This window comes from Arachis hypogaea, chromosome 1 (genome assembly GCF_003086295.3).
Source record: "Arachis hypogaea cultivar Tifrunner chromosome 1, arahy.Tifrunner.gnm2.J5K5, whole genome shotgun sequence".
Taxonomy (NCBI): domain Eukaryota; kingdom Viridiplantae; phylum Streptophyta; class Magnoliopsida; order Fabales; family Fabaceae; genus Arachis; species Arachis hypogaea.
This window is the reverse complement of record NC_092036.1, coordinates 19391041-19411185: the sequence shown is the minus strand read 5'-3', so window position 1 is coordinate 19411185 and position 20145 is coordinate 19391041. Positions and strand designations below refer to the sequence as shown.

At 35.6% G+C, this 20145-nt stretch overlaps 1 protein-coding gene, 1 long non-coding RNA gene and 1 other non-coding gene across 4 annotated transcripts; all 3 read left to right on the top strand.

Annotated features, from left to right (window-relative positions):
• Window positions 1-390: 390 nt before the first annotated feature.
• Window positions 391-4386, top strand: LOC112800137 (uncharacterized). Of its 2 annotated transcripts, XR_011861922.1 has the most exons (6): window positions 407-768; window positions 1795-1871; window positions 2513-2650; window positions 3233-3281; window positions 3728-3867; window positions 4040-4386. It is a non-coding gene; the product is annotated as an uncharacterized lncRNA (long non-coding RNA). The 2 variants fall into 2 exon arrangements; XR_003201338.3 differs by lacking the exon at window positions 2513-2650 and having other exon boundaries at window positions 391-768.
• A 1994-nt stretch (window positions 4387-6380) lies between these two features.
• LOC112713292 (small nucleolar RNA R71) lies at window positions 6381-6488 on the top strand. Its single transcript, XR_003158270.1, has one exon. It is a non-coding gene; the product is annotated as a small nucleolar RNA R71 (small nucleolar RNA).
• A 5767-nt stretch (window positions 6489-12255) lies between these two features.
• LOC112702044 (protein FAR1-RELATED SEQUENCE 5-like) lies at window positions 12256-15091 on the top strand. Its single transcript, XM_025752947.1, has 6 exons — window positions 12256-12322; window positions 12494-12628; window positions 12710-13735; window positions 13835-14661; window positions 14763-14776; window positions 15031-15091. The coding sequence occupies exons 1-6, from the start codon at window positions 12256-12258 to the stop codon at window positions 15089-15091; spliced, it is 2130 nt and encodes a 709-aa protein (XP_025608732.1).
• Window positions 15092-20145: the final 5054 nt, after the last annotated feature.

Here is a 20145-nt window from a genome sequence, read left to right as displayed (position 1 = left end):
GAGAAGCTTTTCATGCTTCTTCTCCATGTGTACAGAAGGAGATCCTTGAGCCTTAAACATAAGGTACACTACTAGAAAACTAGTTATTACAGACGGATATTTCCGACAGATTTTATCCCACTGAAATACAGATGAAATTTCAGAGAAATTTTTTTGTCGGAAAACAAAAAAAATAGATTAGCATAAATTACAGACGGAAAAGAAAATCCGTCTATAATTCCGTCGAAAAAATTATTTTTTTTCCGTGGAATGGTTACAGACGGATTTTTTGTCTGTAATTATGTAGACGAAACGCGCGTTTTATTAAATTATTACAGACAGAAAATCCGTCTGTAATTTAAATTAAATCCGTCGGAAATATTGAAAACCCTAATTTTATAGGTCTTTGTCGGAAAATCCCATTCACACTCTATTCGAACTCTTTGCCCACATCCTTCGAGCTCTTTGCCCTGCAGCCCGCCGCCCACAGCCACCGCAGTCTCTGCCACCACTGCAGCCACGCAGCCCCCGCATCAGCCCTCGCAGCTCCCCGCAACCCCCACAGCCTCGCAGCCCCGCAGCGGCGCAACCATCGTAGCTCCTACACAGACACAGCCTCCACCACCACCGTAGAAGATCTGTCACCATCGTAGGAAGCTGTGTTGCCGTGATTGGAAGCTCCCTCGCCGTCGTTTGGAAGCTCGTTGGCCGTCTCCTCTGTTCGAGCGCTCTCCTTCTCTCTCTGTGTCGCCGTTGTGTTTTTGCCACTGCCCTTCTTCCTCGCAGCCGGTGAGTAAATGCTCTTTTTCTCCAGTGTTGTGAACAGCTCCTTTTTCTCCAGTGTTGGATTTGGAGTATATGTATGCTTATTACTGAGTGAACCACATTGAAAGTGTAATGCACAGTTAGTGCTTGACAAAATGCCTAGCTGGGTTTTGCTGTTCATTTTGATCATGCTTAGGTGTGTTTATGTGTGCTTATATGGTTTCAATCTCATATGCTCTGTACTGAGACAAAGCAAATCTTCATTCTTACTGATACAAACTGCTTTATCAGTTTCTGCCAAAAATGATTTGGAGTCAGCCTCTGCAAGTTGCGATTTAAAGATCAAGAGTTCCATATGTTTCTCTTCAATTGCACAAAAACATTTTTCAAGTTCTGTTTGAAGCTCTCTTATTTCTTGTTCTTTGGTGTTCAGTGTAGACTTGAAAGTACTGATATCTGCTTCCATCTTTTCCACTTGACAACTCCATTCTGATTCCTTAGACTTGAGCACCAAGGAACAATTTTTGATCAACAATCCACTTTAGCTCCTTTTTTTATTTTCACATTGATGAAAGCTTTCCTATTTTATCTTATATAGTTTAATTTCTTCATTTTTTCTCTAAAAATTAAATAAACGGTAGCACCACTTACATGGTTTGGCCATTTTGATGAAAAAGAAAGGGACAGTGATATTTGTCTTTATACATATACAACACAACAACTTTATATATATATATATATATATATATATATATATATATATATATATATATATATATATATATATATCTTGCAGGACAGTGTGTATTGTATTGTTTTATAGTAACCTTTCTCAACATGCATTTGTATGTTAATAACGTTGAAAATGAGAGAATGAATGAGATGTTTGTCGTATTAAGATTTTGTGACACATCACTCACCTCACTCTTTTTTGTTTTCATTATTGGATTATTGTATATGCTCCACTGTGTTCTTTAGAAAAATAAAATTTGGAGGTACAAGAATATCTTTGAACACATAACACATTGTGTACCATTCCATTTACTGCAGGACTTGCCAACTACTGTGTTCCTGTTGGTGAAGCTTACACAAAGGCACTTGAGGTTGCCAGGAATATCAATGAGAAGGTAACATCACTGAAAAATGTCTTCCATGTTTGTTGAGAATCATGCACTGAACTGGGCAGCATCAATTAAAATTCAAGAGAAAGTGTTTTTTTCCCCGAATTATGGTTGTCTTTTCACTTTCTTTATTTTGAAGATATTAAAACATGGGTCTTAAGTAAAACTAGTTACCAACCATGGGCATTGAGTATGCTTTTTCTGTCCTAAGAGACTCTGAAGTTGTGTTGTAAAATTTAAATTTCTTTCCCCTATGGATTTCTAGATGATCCCTATTTTTAGTTGTGTTGTAATTGCCAATTATTTACTTGGTCCTGTATATTGGCAAGTTTAGTTAGTTTAAATTCGAGTACTAATCATAAAGAAACTTACTAAATTGTGGTTTTTGGGAATTGAAAGCAAAGCAAGCAGCATACTAGCATACCCAATTTAAAACCACTGATGAAAATTCTGGCTTGTTTATTTCTTCATCCTGTTGTTTGTATATGGAGATATCAAAGTGTCTACCATGCTTGTGGATTTAAACTTCTAGTTTAGTCTGATTGATAGTTTACAGCTGAGGACAGTACTTATGCTAATTTTTGATTATTTAAGTTTTATAGCTAAGATATTTTTTCATATACAAACTTTTCAATCAAATGTCTCAGTTGGCAATGATTAGAGAAAGCAATCTAATATAATGAGGCTGGAAGCTCTCGGAATATCATCATTGTTGGGTTATCATTGTTTTTCTCTCTTTCCATACCTGCCTACTTTCAACAATATGGTCTCTCTCCATCCAACATGTCAGTGCCGAATTATTTCCAGCCTTATGTTGTTATTTGCAGTTTTCTGTTATTTGGTTTTGACTGTATATTTCGCATCATTGACATTCTCCTGCCTGCTCTTATTTAATTAGTAATTGCGGCATAATCATCTTTTCTTTTTTCCTTTTTTTATTTTTATTTTACTGGTACTACATTATATATTGTTAATGTGTGTGTATATGTTTATATTTTAATATGTGGGTTCATGTGACTTGTGAATTCAAAATCCGGTGAAAGATACTATATATATATATAGCTTTAGTTTTGCAATGGGCCTGTTCGTTTGCACTTGAATGCTTTCTCTAAACTACTATGCTCCAATTATTCAGGGTCAAGTTCTTAAAATAACACGATATTGGTTCATTTTGCAGCTGATGTTGGTATTTCTGGCTACCACCTCTTTGATTTACACTATTGATTGTTATTATTATTACCTTTATTATTTAAGCTTTTTGTACTTATTACCTTTATTATTTACCCTAGAATGAGTGACCTTTGTCGTCATATTTAGTGGGCTTTTTTCCTCCAACTTACTCATTCATCTTCTATCCACTATAACAGGTCTGGAGAATGGGGAGATCATTTGACATTGCAGGCAGCTGCTGATAAGGTTTGTTGCTGTGTTCCAATACTTTCCTGTGTAATGCTATCAAGTATCAACTGATTATTAATTTATCTTTTTTCCTTTCTTCTTTGAGCATGCCCCTTGCTTGGACCCTGTATTATGCGGGATGCTTGTGTACCAGACTTTAATACCTCTTTTATTTTATAATTTTGGTATTGGAATAATTTTTGCTAATTGTGATGATTGAGTTTTATGCATGAATTAATTTTTATAGTTTGTTATGACACAGTTGCATCTATGATTAACTGTTGCTGGCAGTAGCTAACTAAATGATACATCTGCATGGAATTAAATAACTTCAAACTGTTATTATGCTTGAGATTCCTTCTTCAGGGTCAATGGCTAGTCCCTTAAATTATTAATTTGTATATATCCCCCTTTTTCTAGAAAGCTTATCTAGTTAACTTGTGATCTTGGTTGAATCTTTTCAGGTTTGCTATGCAGAGATATTTGCTCTTATTCCCTAAGAATTGGATCTTACTCAATCTGACAAATAACTTGTATGCATGTTTGTTTTTATGCATTCTGTGCATGACCATGATTGAAGAGCATGCAAGCATCTCTCTTAAATGTGAGTGTTCCTGAAGAACAAATTAAATGTGCTTCAAGAACATGCAAGCATCTCTCTCTCTTGCAGTTCTGTTTTAAAGTTGTGTTTTTGTTATCCTCCTTCACTTTTTCTTAATCCTATAAAATATTGCTAGGATTTTGAAATTTGTCCATATCCTATTTTTTGACACCAGGGAATTGCATATGCTCAGTCCAATGTAAACAAATCAAAGAAGAAGAACTAGATGAACAAATACTTTCAAGTTTCAGCCACACAAGAGTCTACCATGGAGTAAAGAATCATGTAACTCAGATTAGATTGGAGAGTTTAAACTTTAAAGAGAGCATGAGGAAATAGTTTTAAAATTTAGGCTGAAAGTCTTGCCCTTCTCTGTTGTAGTTTAAAAGAAATTTTGGGGTATTTTTTTATCGAGACAGTGAGATATTGAATAATGGTGTTGAAAAATAACATCCAATTTTATAGGTATCATGTAATGAATATTATGTTTATCTATGTGATTTTTGGCTTTCATTTTTTCAATTTACAGTGTGTTTGATGGAGTAAATTTAGAAAACAAATCTAAAGTATTTATTTTCCAATAGAAAAATTAAAAAAATTTTCTATTTTACCTTACTGACGGATTTACAGACGGATTTTCTGTCTGTAATCATGATTTTCCAAAGTTTAAATTACAGACAGAAAATTCGTCTGAAAATCCGTCTGTAATTACAGATGGAAAATCCGTCTGAAAATTCGTCTGTAATTACAGACGAAAAATCCGTCTAAAAATCCGTTTGTAATTACAGACGGAAAATCCGTCTGTAAGTTCGTCGCCTTCAGGAAATGGAGGGAGAATTTACAGAGGGAAAATCCGTCGGTAACTGGTAAAAATCCGTCTGTAATTTTTCGACGGAAAAAAATCCGTCGGTAAATAATTTCCGACGGGGCTTTTACAGATGGACAAAATCCGTCGGTAATTTCGTCGGTAACTAAAAATCCGTCTGTAATAAAGACTAAATCTGTCTGTATTAATCCATTTTCTAGTTGTGGTAGTCCTCATTCACTTAAAGGACTAGCTCTCCTCTGTCTACATCAATCACAGCCTTTGCTGTGGCTAGGAAAGGTCTTCCAAGGATGATGGATTCATCCTCATCCTTCCCAGTGTCTAGTATTATAAAATCAGCAGGGATGTAAAGGTCTTCAACCTTTACCAAAATATCCTCTACAAGTCCATAAGCCTGTTTCTTTGATTTGTCTGTCATTTCTAGTGAGATTCTTGCAGCTTGTACCTCAAAGATCCCTAGTTTCTCCATTACAGAGAGTGTCATGATGTTTATGCCTGACCCCATGTCACACAGAGCCTTCTCAAAGGTCATGGTGCCTATGGTGCAAGGTATTAAGAACCTTCCGAGATTTGGTTTCTTTTGAGGTATCTTCAGCTGAGCCAAGGCGTTTAGTTCATTAATGAGCAATGGAGGTTCATCCTCCCAAGTCTCATTACCAAATAACTTAGTATTCAGCTTCATGATTTCTCCAAAGTACTTAGCAACTTGCTCTTCAGTGATATCTTCATCCTCTTCAGAGGAAGGATACTCATCAGAGCTCATGAATGGCAGAAGTAGGTTCAATAGAATCTCTATGGTCTCTGTATGAGCCTCAGATTCCCTTGGTTCCTCAAAGGAGAACTTCTTTTCGTTCAAAGGATATCCCATGAGGTTTTTCTCACTGGGAATCACGTCCTCCTCACTCTCTCCAGGTTTGGCCATGTTGGTCATGGTTATGGCCTTGCACTCTCTCTTGGGATTTTCTTCTGTATTGCTTGGGAGAATGCTAGGAGGAGTTTTAGTAACCTTTTTACTCAGCTGACCCACTTGTGCTTCCAAATTTCTAATAGAGGATCTTGTTTCATTCATGAAACTTAGCATGGTCTTAGATAGATCAGAGACTATGGTTGCTAAGCCAGAACGACTCTGCTTAGAGTTCTCTATCTGTTGCTGAGAAGATGATGGAAAAGGCTTGCTATTGCTAAATCTATTTCTTCCACCATTATTGTTGTTGAAGCCTTGTTGAGGCTTCTGTTGATCTTTCCATGAGAAATTTGGGTGATTCCTCCATGAAGAATTGTAGGTGTTTTCATAGGGTTCTCCCATATAATTCACCTCTTCCATTACAGGATTCTCAGGGTTATAAGCTTCTCCTTCAGAGGAGGCTTCTTTAGCACTGTCAGATGCAGCTTGTAATCCAGTCAGATTCTGAGAAATTAGATTGACTTGCTAAGTTAATATTTTGTTCTGAGCCAATATGGCATTTAGAGTATCAATCTCAAGAACTCCTTTCTTCTGAGTTGTCCCATTGTTCACAGGATTTCTTTCAAAAGTGTACATGAACTGGTTATTTGCAACCATTTCAATGAGTTCCTGGGCTTCTGCAGGCATTTTCTTCAGATGAATAGATCCGCCTGCAGAATGGTCCAATGACATCTTGGATAACTCAGACAGACCATCATAGAAGATACCTATGATGCTCTATTCTAAAAGCATATCAGAAGGACACCTTCTGATCAATTGCTTATATCTTTTTCAAGCTTCATAGAAGGATTCACCTTCCTTCTGTTTGAAGGTTTGAACTTTCACTCTAAGCATACTCATCTTTTGAGGTGGAAAGAATTTAGCTAAGAAGGCATTGACCAGCTTTTCCCAAGAGTTCAGGCTGTCTCTAGGTTGTGAGTTCAACCATATACTATCTCTATCTCTTACAGCAAAAGGGAAAAGCATAAGTCTGTAGACCTCGGGATCAACTCCATTAGTCTTAACAGTGTCACAGATTTGCAAAAATTCAGCCAAGAACTGATGAGGATCTTCCAATGGAGGTCCATGAAACTTGCAATTCTATTGCATTAGAGAAACTAATTGAGGCTTAAACTCAAAGTTGTTTGCTCCAATGGCAGGAATAGAGATGCTTCTCCCATAGAAGTCAGGAGTTGGTGCAGTAAAGTCACCAAGCACCTTCCTTGCATTGTTGGCATTGTTGTTATTTTCGGCTACCATGTCTTCTTCTTTTTCGAAAATTTCTGTCAGGTACTCTCCAGATAGTTGTGCTTTAACTTCTCTTAACTTCCTCTTCAGAGTCCTTTTAGATTCAGGATCAGGTTCAACAAGAATGCCTTTATCTTTATTCCCACTCATATGAAAGAGAAGAAAACAAAGAAAGTATGAAATCCTCTATGTCACAGTATAGAGATTCCTTGATGTGTCAGAGAAAAAGAAGAATAGAAGGATGAGGTAGATAAAAAAGAATTTGAACATATAAAGAGGGGAGAGGGTTCGAATTATTAAGAGAGGAGGAGTGTTAGTGATTAAATAGAAAGAGATGAGAGAGGGAATTTTCGAAAATTTTTTATTTTGAAATAAAAAGAGATTAGAATTTAAAACAATTAGTTAATCAAGAAGAATTTTGAAAAAGAGGTTAGTGATTTTCGAAAATTGAGAAGTGAAAAAGTAGTTAGGTGGTTTTAAAAAAGATTAGAAGTAGTAAGTTTTGAAAAGATAAGAAGTTAGAAAAAGATTTTGAAATTAGAATTTAAAAAGATGTGATTTGAAAAAGATATGATTTAAAAAGATATGATTGAAAATATATGATTGAAAAAAAATTGAAAAAAATATTTGATTTTTTTTAAAAATTGATGACTTGACTAATAAGAAATTAAAAGATATGATTCTAAAATTCAAATATTGAACCTTTCTTAATAAGAAAGTAACAAACTTGAAATTTTTGAATCACAACATTAATTGTTAGTAAGGATTTTCGAAAATATTGAAAGAAAAATGAAAGAGATTTGATTTTGAACAAGATATGATTGATATGAGAGGATATGAAAAAGATAAGATTTTGAAAAATTAGTTTTAAAATTTGAAAAGTTGAAAAAGATTTGGATTGAAAACAAAATTTCCTCCTTGGTGTTATCCTGGCGTTAAACACCCAGAATGGTATCCATTCTGGCGTTTAACGCCCACTTGGCTACCTCCTTGGGTGTTAAACGCCCAGACCTGGCTGGCGTTTAAACGCCAAAAATCCTTCTTTACTGGGCGTTTTGAACGCCTACCTTTTTCTCCGTGATTCCTCTGCTGTATGTTCTGAATCTTCAATTCTCTGTATTATTGACTTGAAAAGACATAATTTTGAATTTTTTTTGAATTTTTAATGATGAGAGAGAAAAATAACAGAATGAAATTAAACATGAAAAACTAAGATCAAAACAAAGAATGCATACAAGAACACTTTGAATGTCAATATGAACACTAAGAACACTATGAAGATCATGATGAACATCAAAAACATATTTTTGAAAATTTTTTAGAAAAGAAAGACATGCAAGATACCAAACTTAGAAATTTTCATACTAGAGACACTAACAATTTGAGAATGCGCATGAGAAACAGCAAAATACACAAAACAAGAGAATTTAAAGATCAGACAAAGAAAATCATCAAGAACAACTTGAAGATCAATGAAGACATAATGCATATATTTTCGAAAAATGCAAGAAAAATAAAAATATGCAATTGACACCAAACTTAAAATTTGACACCAGACTCAAACAAGAAACACAAATTATTTTTGATTTTATGATTTTATAAATTTTTTTGTATTTTTTTGTGATTTTTTCGAAAATTATTTTTGGAAAAGAAAATAAATAACTCAAAATTTTTAATAAGAATTCCAGGAATCATGCAATGTTAGTCTAAAGCTTCAGTCTAAAAAGATTAGACATGGCTAACCAAGCTTCAGCAGGACATTACATACAACAGCCAAATTGATGGGAATCAACTAGCTCCTGTGATGATAAAAACATCATCTGAAACTCTAGAATTCATTCTTAAAAATTCTGAAGAACAAAATAAAAAGAAAAATACCTAAGCTAAGCAACAAGATGAACCGTCAGTTGTTCAAACTCAAACAATCCCTGGCAACGGCGCCAAAAACTTGGTACACAAAATCATGATCTCACACACTTTCTTCACAACTCCACGTAGCTGACCAGCAAGTGCACTGGGTTGTCCAAGTAATTCCTTACGCGAGTAAAGGTCGATCCCACAGAGATTGTCGGCTTGAAGCAAGCTATGGTCATCTTGTAAATCTCAGTCAGGCAGATTCAAATGGTTATGGGGTTTTGATAATTAATAGATAGATAAAACATAAAATAGGATAGAGATACTTATGTAATTCATTGGTAGGAATTTCAGATAAGCGTATGGAGATGCTTTGTTTCTTTTGAATCCCTGTTTTCCTACTGCTTTCATCCAGTCATGCGTACTCCTTTCCATGGCAAGCTGTATGTTGGGGGATCACCGTTGTCAATGGCTACCGTCCGTCCTCTCGGTAAAAATGGTCCAGCTACGGGTTATGTAGGGCTAATCATCTATCGATTCTCGATCGTGTCGGAATAAGATCCAATGATCCTTTTGTGCACTGTCAGTGCGCCCAGCACTCGCGAGTTTGAAGTTCGTCACAGTCATCCCATCCCAGATCCTACTCGGAATACCACAGACAAGGTTTAGACTTTCCGGATCTCAAGAATGCTGCCAACTGATTCTAGCTTATACCACGAAGACTCTGATCTCACAGAATGGAAGGCTCTGTTGTCAGGAGAGGCAACCATGCATCGTGGACCAGGAGGCCAAGAGATATACATTCAAGCTTATTTTCAAGTAGAACGGAAGTGGTTGTCAGGCACGCGTTCATAAGTGAGAATGGTGATGAGTATCACTTGATCATCACATTCATCATGTTGAAGTGTGAATGAATATCTTAGAACAAGAATAAGCTTGAATTGAATAGAAAATAGTAGTAATTGCATTAATTCATGAGGAACAGTAGAGCTCCACACCTTAATCTACGAGGTGTAGAAACTCCACCGTTGGAAATACATAAGTGATAATGGTGTTCATTGGTTTCAGCCCCAGGGGAGAACCAGAATAACCAAGATGTCTAATACAATGAGAAAAAGTAATATTTATACTAAAACTAGTAGCTAGGGTTACAGAAAATGAGTAACTAAGATAGATAGTACAGAAATCCACTTCTGGGGCCCACTTGGTGTGTGCTTGGACTAAGCATTGAAACTTTCACATGCATAGGCTTTTCTTGGAGTTAAATGTCAACTCTGGTGCCAGTTTAGGCGTTTAACTCCAGCTTTTATACCAGTTCTGGCGTTTAACGCCAGAAAAGGGTCTTTGACCTGCATTTTGACACCAATTTGGGCCAACAAATCTCGAGCAAAGTATGGATTATTATACATTTCTGGAAAGTCCAAGATGTCTACTTTCCAATGCAATTGAGAGCGTGCCAATTAGGCTTTTGTAGCTCAAGAAAATCCACTTTGAGTGCAGGGAGGTCAGAATCCAACATCATCCTTAGTCCTTTTGCAGCCTCTGAATCAGATTTTTGCTCAGGTCCCTCAATTTCAGCTAGAAAATACCTGAAATCACGGAAAAATACACAAACTCATAGTAAAGTCCAGAAATGTAATTTTTGCATAAAAACTAATAATTATATACTAAAAACTAACTAAATCACACTAAAAACTATGTAAAAACAATGCCAAAAAGCATATAAACTATCCGCTCATCAAAAATAAATGATGGTTTCAAGGATACTCATGTTCAGCCATGGAACCGAAGGTGAAGAATGCCATTAAGAGAAAATATTACCGCTCCGGCAATGTTATATGAGGAGTGGGATATTATTCATACTGGAAAAATTTAGTGTGATGTTTGGCGATTCGAGGTTAGTAAGGCGAATAAATGGTCATGAGGAATGATAAATATAGTTAATTTTTCTGTTAATGTTGGGTATTTTTTCCGAAATTTAGTTGTTTTATGTGCGGTATTTTTGGGATTAGGTTTTCCCTGTATGGGAGTTGTTTAATGGGAATAAGGCGTGAATGTGAAAAACTTCATTTCAGGTATACTGTTTGGATTTGCAGTTTAAGTTTGGTGTTAGCATTGAGCATTTGGTTTTATGGCCATAGGCAGCAGTGATAATAGCGCAATGTGTGAGTCATATTTTAGCCTGATATTGTACTATTTTTGTGGCCATTGGTGTTGTTTTAGATGTAGTTTGATTTGATTAGTTTTGTATGTTTTAGTAGTTTGGGGTATTTAAAAAGTGTATTGTAGCCATGGAGGTTGTGGAGTTTTTTTTTAGTGGTGGATTGCATAAATAGAACAGTTATGAAGTGATTTAAAGATCTAATTTGTGATTTTTATTTTAATACCAGTGAAGACGGCATGCATAGTTTGATTTAGAAATATTGATATTTATGAAAATATTAGAAATATTGATATTTAGAGCATATGTAATGCTTTAGTTTGAGTTTATTTTGCATCCTACAAAGTGTTACATAACTATTTGTGAGACTATTTATCATAAAAGGTGAGGGAGAAACTCAATTTGAGATTTGTTACTATAATGCTTGTTTCATTCGAATTTAAATTAAAATTTTTTATAGTTATTTTAAATAATTTTAATTAATCAATAGCTGCTAAATCTTCATTATGAGAAAATTCTGAATATTGTGTATTGTATTAATTCAATTGTAATTTGAATTGATAGATTAGACAAATTCCAACACCTTTAGTTTGAAATGTATTAGTTGGTGTACTCATATTTTCGACTATTAGATTAAATGGGGAAGATAAAGAAAATGGAGGTGATTCTGAATTTTGATTATTTGAGAAAATACAACTTGTAAATTGGATGGGACTTAAAATTGAGAAGAAAAATGAGTATTATAATTTTGTCTCATTGGATTAAAAAAATTTCAATTGAAAAATTTTAATTTAATGGATGTGAGGATTGAAAATTTTATGCATTTGTATTAGGAAAAAAATTTAAAATTTTGTAAATAATTAAGAAAAGAATTTGAGTTAAATAGATTTGAATTTATTTTTTTTACCAAATGGATATGAAGATGATAAAGAAATAGAATAATAAATTATTAGAATACAACTGAGTACATGTAATATATTTGGATATATTTTGATTGAGTCTTCATTGTAACAATTTTACAATAATAATGTTTCGAAGTTCACTTAACGAGTTTAATGAAAATTGTAACATTTGAAAGATCTATCATCAAAGTAATAGGATCTCTTGTTACTTATACAAGTATCATTTCAAAAATATATGAAATGCAAATTTTAATTTTAAATTATTTTGATCATTATAAAAGTCAAAAGTGATACTGACAATATTGGAGTTGCTCTTATGATGAAAATGATAATTATGCATAAGCAATTAATGTCTCAACATTTTGTGAATTTATAGGTATATTAAAAGAAAAAATTGCACACCTAGATCATATCATTGGACGTTTGTCGGAGGCAGAGGAAGGCACTGTGCAAGAAAATGGAAGATGGTTCCACAACTATAGTTGACAATGTTGCGGGCATTTCAGATGCATTTGATGGGCTCGGTCAGACGGTGGATAGTGGTGGCTATTCAAATGTTATCTGATTAAATGTGTGAGAAAGTATGTGGTTTTAGAATAATTAACTCCAAATGAGTTTTTTTTTTGTTTAATTCGTATATGTATAGGACGTGACATTAGACATGGGAATGGAAGATGTTTAGACAACTGGTGTAGCATTGAAGCAGACGCAGAAAAATGGCAGCATGTCTGTTGAAGGAATTTCTTTAACTATCGAAGATATTCTACAGATGGAGTTTAGCGATCCTAAGCAAGCAGTACGTTTGTACGAGGAATACAGCCGTGTGAGAGGTTTTGGTATCCAACAAGAGAAGAAAATAAGAAACAAGAAAGGTGAATTTGTGTGATTCACTTATTTGTGCAACCGCAAAGACTTTAGAGATAAGAAATGGCTTCAGATGCATTATCGTAAAAGGGAGCCTAAGATTGTTACTAGGTGTAGGTGTCTAGCTGAGATGCTGATAAAACCAAGAGATAGCACTGGAAAATGGTATGTGTCAAGTTTTGTGGACAATCACAATCATGATCTTCTACCTGCCAAGTTTGTTGAGTACTTGCCTTCACACCGTAAAATTTCAGATGTTGACATAGCCCATATGGATAGCATGAGACAAGTTGGGATATCAATTCCAAAAATATATGAGTCGATAGCTGCACAGGTTGGTGGTTATAATCGAGTTTCATTTACTAAGCGAGACATGTACAACAAAGTAAGGTGGCATCGAGCCCTTCAACATGGCGATGTGAATGTTGTCTTAAGTGCGTTAGCCAATGCAGCAAGGGTTGATGACAGAATGTTTTGGCAGTATGAGGTTGGGATTGGGAATCACATGTGTGATTTGTTTTGGAGCGATGAACGTAGTCAAGAAGACTACAAATTATTCGGAGATGTTCTTACTTTTGATGCAACATACGGACAGAGCAAATACAATCTTCTTGTGATTGTTTTTTTCGGGGTGAATCATCACAATCAAACCTGTGTTTTTGGCACTACAATGGTTTTCTATGAATCACAAGCTTCATACGTGTGGGTCTTGACGAAGTTCCTAGAGTGCATGGGTGGGAAATCACCTACGGCAATCATCACTGACGGGGATAGATCTATGTGCTTAGCAATCCAGCAAGTGTTTCCCGAAGCTCACCACCGGCTCTATGCCTGGCATTTGATAAGGAACGTGACAACCAATGTGTGTAATCCAAGATTCACATTTTTATTCAGGCATTGCATGCTTGCAAACTTTGAGGTTGGAGAGTTTGAAATGCACTGGCAAATAATGGTCGAAGAATATGGGACAAGTGACCATGAGTGGGTTAAGGATTTATACACGAAGAAATCTAGCTGGGCAATGGCTTACATTCGTGGTTCTTTCTTTGCGGGGATAAGGACAACCTCCCGGTGTGAGTCATTGCATGCAAAGCTTGGTCACTTTTTTTAGAAGAGATACGGAGTCCTAAAGTTTGTGACGAACTTCCAATGATGTGCTGATTTTCTCCGAGACAATGAGGACAAGCTTGAGTTTCGTTCATCGTATGGCGCCCCAGTCATTCAAACTCAGTTTCTAGAGTTAGAAAAGTCAGGTGCGTTGTGTTATACAAGGGAAATTTTTGTTAGATATCGTGAGACTCTAAAATGGTCTGTTTGTGTTACGATTGTGGAGTGTATAGAAGCAGATGATATTTGCGTTTACGTCACACAGAAATATCGTCGGCCAGATAGGACATGGAATGTCACACAGAATTCGTCACAGGACACATTTCATTGTACTTGTCTCGGAATGGAGTCATTTGGCTTCCCTTGTGTGCATATCATTTCTGTTCTTGTTCAATTAGACATTGCTTCGCTTCCCAATAGTTTGGTGCTGCCGCGGTGGTCCAATATAGCAAGGATGGATATGTGCCGGGATAGGGTATGTAACCCACACATTGATCCAGAAGCAACTTATCGGGCAAGGGTTGGAGCCTTACTTCAACACTGTAAGTGTTTCGCAAAGGTTGCTTGTATGAGGGAGGAAGACTATAAGACATATTGTCAGAAGGTTGTGCAGGAGACAAATATGTTGAAAATAAAGAATGGGTTACAATATCAAGCTACAGGCACGCATTCTGTACCCTGGGAGGGGGGAGTAAAGGACCCGATAGGCATAAGGACGAAGAGAACCGGCAGAGGCAATGAACCTGTAGGGTCTAGAGGCACTAAGCGAAGGAGATGTAGCACATGCAGTATTCTCAGGTATCGTAGGACTCGATGTTCGAACGGGCCCACATCATCGCGGCAATGTGGTCAGGAGCAAGATATGCATCCTTCAACAGAGACATTTGAAATGGTAATTCTAAACCCATTCAGAAATGATACTACATTCCAAGTTTCCTAAGGGTCACGTATTGGAATTGGATATATATTTGTAAACTTCACACTGAGTTGTAGATTTTCGGGACAAGGTATGTGAACCGCCTATCCTGTGGCCATGTAATGGCAATCACACTTTTTCAAAACCTTCTCAATTTTAAAATGCAACTATTATTTTGTTAAGCATGTATGTAGTGTGTACTACTATAAGAACTCATTTAGGACATTCTCATTGAATTAGGCACAACTTTTTGAGCAGCAAAATCAACGTATGAGGAAGAGGTCTCACCTGAGGAGGACTTCAATTGCAGCATGGTCTCTATTATGACTCATTGGATGTCTTCAGGTTAGCTTTGACGGGGCTTGGTCCTCATTCGACGTTTCTGTTGAGTACACGACGTGGCTAAGATACCCTTTTGCTTGAAAATATATTTATTTTTAAGCAACTATGCTTCCTGCTGCTACACATGAAACTATGTTTTCATGTTATCTATGTGTGAACGGAACAACCTATGTTTGTTATGCTATATTAATTGTGCACCTCAATCAGTCCACATCTTTCATCATCCTGATTTTTGTTTTTTATTCAAAATTTGGTTAGAGTTCATATCATGTGCATTGTTCATACGTTAGCTAAGTCTGAATTAAATTTTTAGATTACATAGAGTATGATTCCAGCTGAAATTTTATGTCTGTACATGTACGTAAATGATAACTACCTACTTGAATAAAAAAATGAACCTATTTTAATTTGAACTTCGTCATTACAACTTTTTGCTAACCACCTTCAATGAATAGGTAGTTAAAGGTTTAACATTGATGGTGTTTTTCCAAATTTTTATACTTAGTGGATTCTTTTTTAATATGAAGGGTATATTACCTATGCACGGGTCTTACAATATTCAATCTGCTATCTTCTTGTTTTTTATTCTGAAAATGATTTTGAATTTATAATTCTCTTGCTACTAATCGATTGATTTTTAATTTTTTGCTGTTCAACTGAATTCAGTTAAAATTTTGATTACTTTTAGCTAAATCTTCCTCTATTCTATTTGATTCTGATTTTCCTTAAATGGATTATTTAATATTTCTTGTTTCAGTTTGTTTTGTATTTTCTATTATTCAATTTATTTGACTTGTTACATATTTTATATATATCATGTATATGTTCTCGATTTGATTAAGGTATTCATACTCTAAATTTGTTTGACAGTGAATACAGTTTTCACCTACTCGTAATTCATTGGTGGCAATTGATGATGAGATTTTGTGTCAGACCTCAACTTTTTATGGACAACTCATTCATTAGCTCTTGATGATTTCTTTATTAATATTTGATACATGATAACCTACCTATGCACGGAATCGATTCTAGAACTTTTTGTGCGGGAGCCAATTCTTCTTAGAACAAACCACATTACTTTTTTTGGCAGCGCATCCAACTTCGATGCTTCGAACGGGTCCTGCCAAGTCCAAAGAATTTGAGCACTGTTATGGTAAATATAGAAGTACATCTCTTGAAACAAACTCTCTAACTCAGGAATGTGTTGACGAGATGATAGTTGTAACGAAAATTTTTAATATCGAATCTGCAAAAATATAATATGTGAAAGAAAATCACCATTCAAATAGTGTATATAGGCCTGGATGGTAGGTGTTATATTTGTACTCCTCTAGCCAAGAATAATTCTAGTCATAACACTTAGAGGTTAACGTAATTGGTTCTAATACTGAGTATAACATGATGGGTATTTGTACATCTCATATGCAGATTGATTTTTGTATAAATTTATAACTATTTTCTTAAATCATTAAATTCTTTTGATAACGTTAAAGGCTTAAAGTAAATCATAAAAGATCTAACCTAAACAAATTTAGTAGATAAAAATCAGCATTCAATTTTGATTGAACATATTTAAATACATTTTTATTTTTTTTTTCAGAAACATTCAATATAACTAACTGCCTTTTCATGAATAAGGTAAAAAGATAACCCAAAAATATATACTACGGAGTCACAAATTATAACCGACTTTTTTAATGTATTGTTATCATATTGTATAGTAATACTAGATAGTAAAATGAACTAGGCTGTGAGTAAGACGCGGTTGTGTTTATAGAAAATACTTTGATTTTTTCCTAATTAATAACAACCAGAAAATCATGTTACTTTTCTTTCATAATTTTTTTACCATAATGATTATGTTCATATAAATATATATATATATATATATATATATATATATATATATTCGACATCACTTATATAAAGCAGTGGTAACATAATACTGATATTTTAAAATCAATATAAAGTTATTTTTCAACAAAGTCACCTTCACAATAAGTCTTATTCAACAAAGTAAAAAACTATATGAATTCATAGAGTAAGTTTTGGATTAGCCTTTTTTCAAAACAAAGAATATTTTCTTTTAAAAAAAAGTTTCTGAGAATATTAAATATATTTCGATAAACTTGTTGGAGTAACTTTTTTTAATAGGCTACAACAATATAGGTTTTAATGATTTGCATGAACGATACTCACATTCCATATTAAGTCACTCATATTTATATTAAAAAATCTGCACACCATCAAAATGCGCATATGCTACACAACCATTCATACTACCAAGACAAGATAACAGTGGTAGATTCCACACATCAAAAGGAAATAACTACCTGCTAGAAAGACTGAGTAAAGGCTGCCTCCAAGTGATATAACCTCGTCAACCCTAAATCACATAGTCACTACCATGCCCATAATTATTCCAAGTTACTTTGAACACATAAACCGCTAAGTGAGAGTCAAAAGAGAGATACACAATTATTTAATTAAGCATACTAGCAAACTTTGAAAGGACTAGCCTTCCACACCGTCTCCGTAGTTGGGAAAACTTATTGGTTTGGACCAGCAAGATCACGCCAAGCCAACTCTGCCTTCACCATAACATAACCTCTGTGCTGATTGCCATCCAACTGGATTATCTTAATTGCTGTCTTCATCCTAATGATGTTAGTGTCACCTAGTTTTGTTCGACGAATGTCCCGAATGGTATGCTAATAATACGAAACATTCAAATACAAAGATGGTTCCAGTAGTATGACAAAACCACCACAATATATCAGCATACCTTTTGAGTTAGTATATTGGTATTGAAGCCTCCTTCATGCTGTAGCCAAGACAAACATCAGATGTCACTATCCTTGCTACACTTCGAAACATTTATTTTATCATAAATCTATTTAACAATTTAATTTGGTTAACAATTAAATTATGACATACCTTCTTAGGTTATTTGGGAGACCATACGGATAATGGAAGTTAGCCCAGATTGTTGGGTCTGGGTTGGCATGCCTGAAGTTGACGATGTTGCGGCTAATCATGAAGATCCTTCCCAAAGCTTGACACGGTGACCACAAAATTTATCATATAAACATTTTGTTTGTAAATTCAACAGAAGTGAAAATAAATTTTAGCATGATATACTTAAGTAGGAATTAATTGTTTAGTCACTCACGATGCGCCTCATATTAGCCTCTCTCCTAACCATACTCTCAGGAGTTCTGCAGGCGTCCAGTACATGAACTTTCTTATCCTTTACATCTATAATCATCAGATACCAGTCATCAGCAGCCTCACAAATTGGCACCAAGACCTACTAATGGAACGTCCTTAAAAAGATGCAAACATGATGTTGGAACTCATTATATAGATGTCTTCTACCTACATGGTGTAGACCGTTTGTCTCGTGCATCCATATTTTCTGGTAACTATTTTGAAGTTGCTCAGTTGATTTCTCGCACAAGGCATCTCGGGCAAACACAGAGGGAAGGAACCATGTCTGAGGCGCTATGGATTTGAGCACTATAATTGACCCCATCATGCATGTGGTGTTTAGAATCTGTGAAAAACAAGTGATGTTACTATCAACCAGAATAGAGTGCGTTTGAGCATATTCGAGCTATGGTAGAAAATAGGAGTTCTAGTTCGACGGATAAGATAAAACGGCTTACTGACATCGGGGTGTACCGTGTACTCCGGGCATAGTGACATGAAGACTCCTCTGGCCATATCAAACTCATTATACTTGAAAAGCACCTCCCTAAATTTACATAGGCAAATGTATCATACGTGGCTACTTTAATTTTGCTATGAGACAAGAATGTTAGAAATAGATGGGGACGTGAGATACAAAAAGGCAATACTTCGTACTCTAACTGATGTTCTGCCCCAAAAATATATGTAGCCATCTTATTTTGAACCATGGTGAGACATATTTCATGTGTAGGCCTAAAGCGCATCTCACAAGTCTGTGGAAAAAAGTTGACCGTTTAAGAACATGGACAAATATAACCAGGCAGTTAAATTCATGTAATGCACAAAATGATAGATCCAGTCAAGGAAGGCTACCAGCGGGATGGTTGGAAGTGCATTTCCAGGATTAGGGGTACTCTTGCATTGACGAAAACTTGTCGTTTGCCTAACTACAGGAAGCATCTCCATTGGTTTCGCTTTAGACGTCGCCATGATCTCTCGCAGCGTAGAAGATGGAGTCCATTCATTATGTGTGACAACCACGCTTTTCAATTTTGGTGACTTTCGTCGCCTAACTGCACTTGGTGTAGAAGAGTAAAGTCTAGCAACCTCAGACGTCGGCTCGAATTCATGCCATAGAGGCAGATTATAGAGTTCTTATACGGATGATTCCCATTTGTGTATTACAACATAGTTTTTAGATAATTAGTAGATACTAAGACAAATACAATTAATTTCAATAGACACTTAGAAATTGCACAAACCTTGTCTTCTAAAGATCTCTACTTCAGTGAATTTCCATCAATAGGTGCGTTGAACATCTTCGGGATACCTCCGGCCCAGTATGGATTGACGTAAGTTGGTTGAACTACATCGGTTGAGCCGGTGCTTGGCGTGGACCTCAGCTCGTCGATGAGAAGATCATCATCTCCGTCGGGTGAATTGGGGGCAACCATATCAAACATGGGGCCTTCTGGTGTGGCGAGCATCTGCTAGCCTTTACCTTTATCCTGTGAAGAAAGATTATGTGTGTAAACCCTGCATTTCTATGATGCTCCTTTTATGTGGCTTGTATCAACAACAGCTACTTTTGTGGCTGCGTTTGTAAGGGGGCACCCCTTTCAAAGCCATGTCTGACTGGGCAGTAGGCATTTTGGATTGGGGATTCGGAATCATGACAATGCTATCATGGCGCTTGATATGAGTCTGAATAAGTGCCATTACTTGCAACAATAGGCCCTCCGTGGTGGTGCTACACTTGTCCAGGGATGCCATGATATTGCTCATGTCTTCAGTCTTCGTGTCCAGTGTCTGTGGGTAAAAGACAATCAGAGTTAAACTATGTGGTGTTCTTGCTATACCGTTCAATTATACTTAAAGAAATGAAATGCTTCAAATTTGTTTAACCCACTGACATTGACTAACTTT

What these genes read in the sequence shown, in the direction of transcription:
- LOC112702044 (XM_025752947.1), top strand. Translation starts at nt 12,256, where the DNA reads ATGGAAGATGGTTCCACAACTATAGTTGACAATGTTGCGGGCATTTCA. An exon ending in AGATGCATTTGATGGGCTCG is followed by an intron (nt 12,323 to 12,493) that starts GTCAGACGGTGG and finishes CAACTGGTGTAG; the next exon opens with CATTGAAGCAGACGCAGAAA. An exon ending in GATAAGGACAACCTCCCGGT is followed by an intron (nt 13,736 to 13,834) that starts GTGAGTCATTGC and finishes ATTTTCTCCGAG; the next exon opens with ACAATGAGGACAAGCTTGAG.